We start from the raw sequence: 4,895 nt of genomic DNA, 5'->3' as shown, positions 1-4,895 counted from the left end.
GGTGTATTATTCTCATTTTTTTTTTTTTTTTGAGAAGGCAATGGCACCCCACTCCAGTGTTCTTTGCCTGGAGAATCCCAGGGATGGGGGCACCTGGCGGGCTGCCGTCTATGGGGTCGCACAGAGCCGGACACGACTGAAGTGACTTAGCAGCAGCAGCAGCAGCAGCAGCATTCTCATTTTTTAGGTTATGAATCTAAGGCTCACAAAGTTTCAGTAAATTGCCCAAGATTACATACTTGAGCTAGAGCTAAAAGCTTGAGCTAAAGCTAAGCTAGAGCCTAAAGCTTGAGCTTTAGGCTGTCTGGCCTAAAGCCAAAGCAGGAAAGTGGCAGGATAGGAAGAAGGAGAGGGAGAGCAAGGGGAGAAGCTACGAGGTTGCAGGAGAATTGTGAGCACCGTCTGCTGTTCTGATACACTTTTCTGGCAAACTTCTACTTCTTGTTTCTTAAACACACCCTTTTCCTGTCTTCTATCCCAGTCTCTCTCTCTTTCGCTATTTTTTTTTCCTTGTATCTCTACTGGTCTCTGGGGCTCTGGCTGTAAAGTCATCGCAAACGTCAGAAGGAGGAGGGCAAAACGGAGACTACAGGAGGGAGGTGCCGATAAAAGAAGCTTTCCTGGAGGGGCAGAGCTCTCTGACCATGGGAGGAAGAGAAGGTGGAGTCTCCGTAGCATCTTTCTTTGTCCAGATGCTTTAATTTTCCTTCATACATGCTCTTTAAGTGGTTTCCTAGCCAGCCGTTCATCTTGGGAAGACACTGAGTCAAAGACATCTGAATAAAGTAAGTGGATTTTGTTACCTGCTTTATTCCTCTTCAATGGTCGAGTCTCCCATGTTTTCTTTCTACTCAATGCATCCATCTTCCTAGTTGCGTCTACATCTAATAAAACCCAAATCCTTATCAGCATTTCTCACATCTGGTCCATTCTGATACTTAGATCAATGTAATTCTCTTTATCGTTTCCACACATTCGTATTTATTCACACTCTGCCTAGCCTCCCTTTAGCTCTTATGATCTCTCATTCCTAATTCTTTCTATATTATACTTATCTTCACCTACTCTTCTCTCATTGGATCTCTTATCCATATAGCACATTTATTTTACCTAAATACCATCCTTTTTAGCAACAGAAGGTCCAGTTTCTCTGCTCTTAATCTAACTTCCTTATATTCTATCTTGTCCCTGTAGATCTACTCATTCTTCTATAGTCAAAGTCTATTTTCATTACATGTCATTCCAATTCTGTCAGATTTTCTGGTAATTCATTTAAATTCTCTATTCAATCATTTCCATCCATTTTGTTTCTTTATATTTGTTTCCTATCATTTCTCATTCATCTGTTCTACCCATATCTTTTCTTTCTCCATTTTCCCCTCCATCCACACCTCCCTATAACCACTGTAATACCTTAACTATTTAGTTCTTAAGCAGACCCTAAAATAAGAATCACTGTCAAAAGAAGAGACAAAAATTCCTGTAGATAATCTTTTTCTGTAGAAATAAGGGTAGTTTTGGAAGATGATAATTGAGAAACTAAAACGTGAAAGGTAATTAATGTATAGGAACAGTTTATTTTTTCTTTCTTTCTTTTTTTGTTCCTGGGAACAATTTTGACAGAGAAGAATATAGGCAAATCACAGAATTAGAGAGAATAGCACAACATGTTTAGGAAAAGAAAAATAGTCTTCTATGACATTACTGCAGGACAGTTAAAGGAAATACATTTTGACACATTATTGAGGGATTTTGTATGTTTTCCCCAAAATCAAATGCTCTTGGAATGAGATGGCTGTATAAAGCTTCACTCTAGAAACAAGTAGAAATTAGATTGTTAAGAGTTGAGGTTGGAGGAAAAAAGACCAGGTAATAGGCTATTGAAAAATAAGTCAAGAAATAACAAGGACCTGGTTGGTATAAAGGACTAAGGAGAAGACAGTAGAAATGGGACAAATTTAGGAGATAATTAAAGAGGAAGTTTAGATAAAACTTGGATTAGTTGTGGGGTTGGGGTGGGTAGAATAGGTATAGAAGATATAGGAAACTTCCAGATCTCTGGTATGGTACATACTGCAGAGAAACTAATATCATTCATTCATTGTGATAGAGGAAGAATAGACTTAGGAAAAATTTTCTAGACATGTTATGCTTGAGGGGCCTATGTGACATCAAGGGAATTATAGGTACTCTTTGCTATACCATTAAGGATATATGTGGCCACTTTGGCATGTGGTTCCTCTTTTATTTTATATCTACCTAAGCAGTAGCAGCACTGACACAACTAGTAAAAGTGATATATGGGCTTTCCCAGGCTCTAATAATAGAGAAATAGTAATGAAAGGAACCTTAAAAAAATCACTGAGAAAGAAAAGAAAGAAAGGACAGCTAATGTTTCTATGAGGAGATGCCACATGAGTCAAGATTTGAAAGTTAAGTAGGAATTAGGTGATAAATTAGGTGCTGTATGCCAAGAGCTGCAGGGTATAAAAAACAGTGCAGGCTGTGACAAGAGATAACACCTTGTTTGGTGACACCTTGTGAAATAGCTTGAACTTGATTGTGTAGACAGTGTGGTACTAAGGTTTTAAGCAGGGGAATGAAATGCTAAGATTTAAGCTTTAGGGGAGAGACTGTAGGCAGTAAGGTCAATGAGGAGCCTAATCTTTTTATTTGTTTATTTTCAAATGTGCAGAGCATCAAAGGTGAAGGCAGAAGAGATTAACAGATACACAGGAATATCTAAGGCCAAAAGGGTCAAATGCACAGTTAATCACACATGAGGTGCATATTGAGAATAAAGGATCAAAGTTAAGGTTCTGATGACAATTATAATTTAGAAGTTCCCATTTATGAAGATAGTATAGAGTATAAGAATAGGTGTGGCAGATTAAACTTTCAGGAATGAGAAGATGAAGACATGTCTCTACCACCAGATTACGAGCTCCTTGAAGTCTAGGTCCATGTCTTATTTACCTTTGCTCTACCACAACTCAGCCTATAGTCTGGAATGTATTTGATCCACCAATACTTTTGAAATAAATAAGTGGTGGGTGTGGATGGTAAGAATGGGAGTGATGGGAAGTGTAAGCCAGAGATATGACACTTTGTAATTGCATTAAAGCACCCATCCCGGTATTCTTGCCTGGAAAACTCCATGGACAGAGGAGCCTGACAAGTGACTGAAATACTGAGAAATGCTCAAGTACTGCTCACAAAGCATAAAGAAAAGAGAAACTTGGGTATAAACTTATTAGCAGTTTTGATGTTTTCAGATTACATATAAAACAGAGACACACAGTATTTGTTTTTCTCTCTCTGGTTTAATTTTACTTATCATAATGCCTTTAAGATATGAATTATTTCTTCAAAACAGAGTCATGATGCAGCTCATAGACTAACTCTCACTTCAGAGCAGCTAAGACTCTTAATATTTTTGGTTTTGATCTATGTTTTTCAGGGACCAACTGGTGCTTATCAATCCATGCTTTTCCAAGAGCCAGAATACACCCCCATCCTATTCCAGTACAAGGTAGTTTATTTCTGTCTACTTTTGTCTTAGCTCATTTCCAGATTACAGAAGAAACCAATGGCTTCAGTTCAGTGATGAATTTTATGCACTACTCACATTGCACTCTGCCACTATCAACCCAGTGAGAGAAAGACTGAGTCTCTGCTGCTGCCTCCTGAACACACTCTATTCTCCCCTGAAAAGCAATGGGCGTGACCGACACCATGGAGAGGAAGAACCAGAGTGGGAGAGTGAGTGAGTTTGTGTTGCTGGGCTTCCCAGCTCCAGGACCACTGCGGGCACTGTTATTTGCCCTTTCTCTGTTAGCCTATGTATTGGTGCTGACTGAGAACATACTCATCGTTGTGGCAATCAGGAACCACCCCAGCCTCCACAAACCCATGTATTTCTTTCTGGCTAATATGTCCTTCCTGGAGATTTGGTACGTGACAGTCACTATTCCCAAGATGCTCGCTGGCTTTGTTGGGTCCAAACGGGGCCGTGGACAGCGAATCTCCTTTGAGGGCTGCATGACACAGCTCTACTTCTTCCTGGGCCTGGGCTGCACTGAGTGTGCCCTCCTCGCAGTTATGGCTTATGATCGCTATGTGGCCATCTGCCATCCTCTCCACTACCCTGTCATTGTCAGTGGCCAGCTGTGTGTGCAGCTGGCAGCTGGCTCCTGGGCTGGAGGTTTTGGCATTTCCATGGTCAAAGTTTTCCTCATTTCTCGCCTCTCTTACTGTGGCCCCAACATCATCAATCACTTTTTCTGTGATGTCTCTCCATTGCTCAACCTTTCGTGCACTGACATGTCCACAGCAGAGCTTACGGACTTTGTCCTGGCCATTTTTATCCTACTGGGGCCACTCTCTGTCACTGGAGCCTCCTACATGGCCATCGCCAGTGCTGTGATGCGCATTCCCTCAGCTGCTGGGCGCCACAAGGCCTTTTCCACCTGTGCCTCTCACCTCACTGTGGTGGTCATCTTCTATGCAGCCAGTATCTTCATCTATGCCCGCCCAAAGGCACTCTCAGCTTTTGACACCAACAAACTGGTGTCTGTACTTTATGCTGTCATTGTACCACTGCTCAACCCCATCATTTACTGCCTGCGCAACCAAGAAGTAAAGAGAGCCTTACGCCATACTCTACACCTGCACCAGGGTCATGACACTAGCTAAGCCTGGGGAAGCTAGCAAAACAAGTAGAAGGGAGGTATTAAATCTTAGATAAATAACTGGGTTTCCCTGGTGGTTCAGTGGTAAAAATTCCACCTACAATGCAGGAGACAGCCTGCAAGGCAGGAGAAGTGGTTTGATCCCTGGATTGGGAAGATCCCCTGGAGCAGGAAATGGCAATCCCTTCCAGTATTCTGCCTGGA

At 41.6% G+C, this 4,895-nt stretch overlaps 1 protein-coding gene across 1 annotated transcript; it reads left to right on the top strand.

Moving 5' to 3' along the window:
• The first annotated feature begins 3,735 nt into the window (after positions 1-3,735).
• LOC136175904 (olfactory receptor 226-like) lies at positions 3,736-4,695 on the top strand. Its single transcript, XM_065946090.1, has one exon. It carries the CDS (start codon positions 3,736-3,738, stop codon positions 4,693-4,695), a length of 960 nt encoding a protein of 319 aa, XP_065802162.1.
• Positions 4,696-4,895: the final 200 nt, after the last annotated feature.

Source organism: Muntiacus reevesi, chromosome 9 (genome assembly GCF_963930625.1).
Source record: "Muntiacus reevesi chromosome 9, mMunRee1.1, whole genome shotgun sequence".
NCBI lineage: Eukaryota > Metazoa > Chordata > Mammalia > Artiodactyla > Cervidae > Muntiacus > Muntiacus reevesi.
This window is presented reverse-complemented; position numbering and strand designations above follow the sequence as displayed.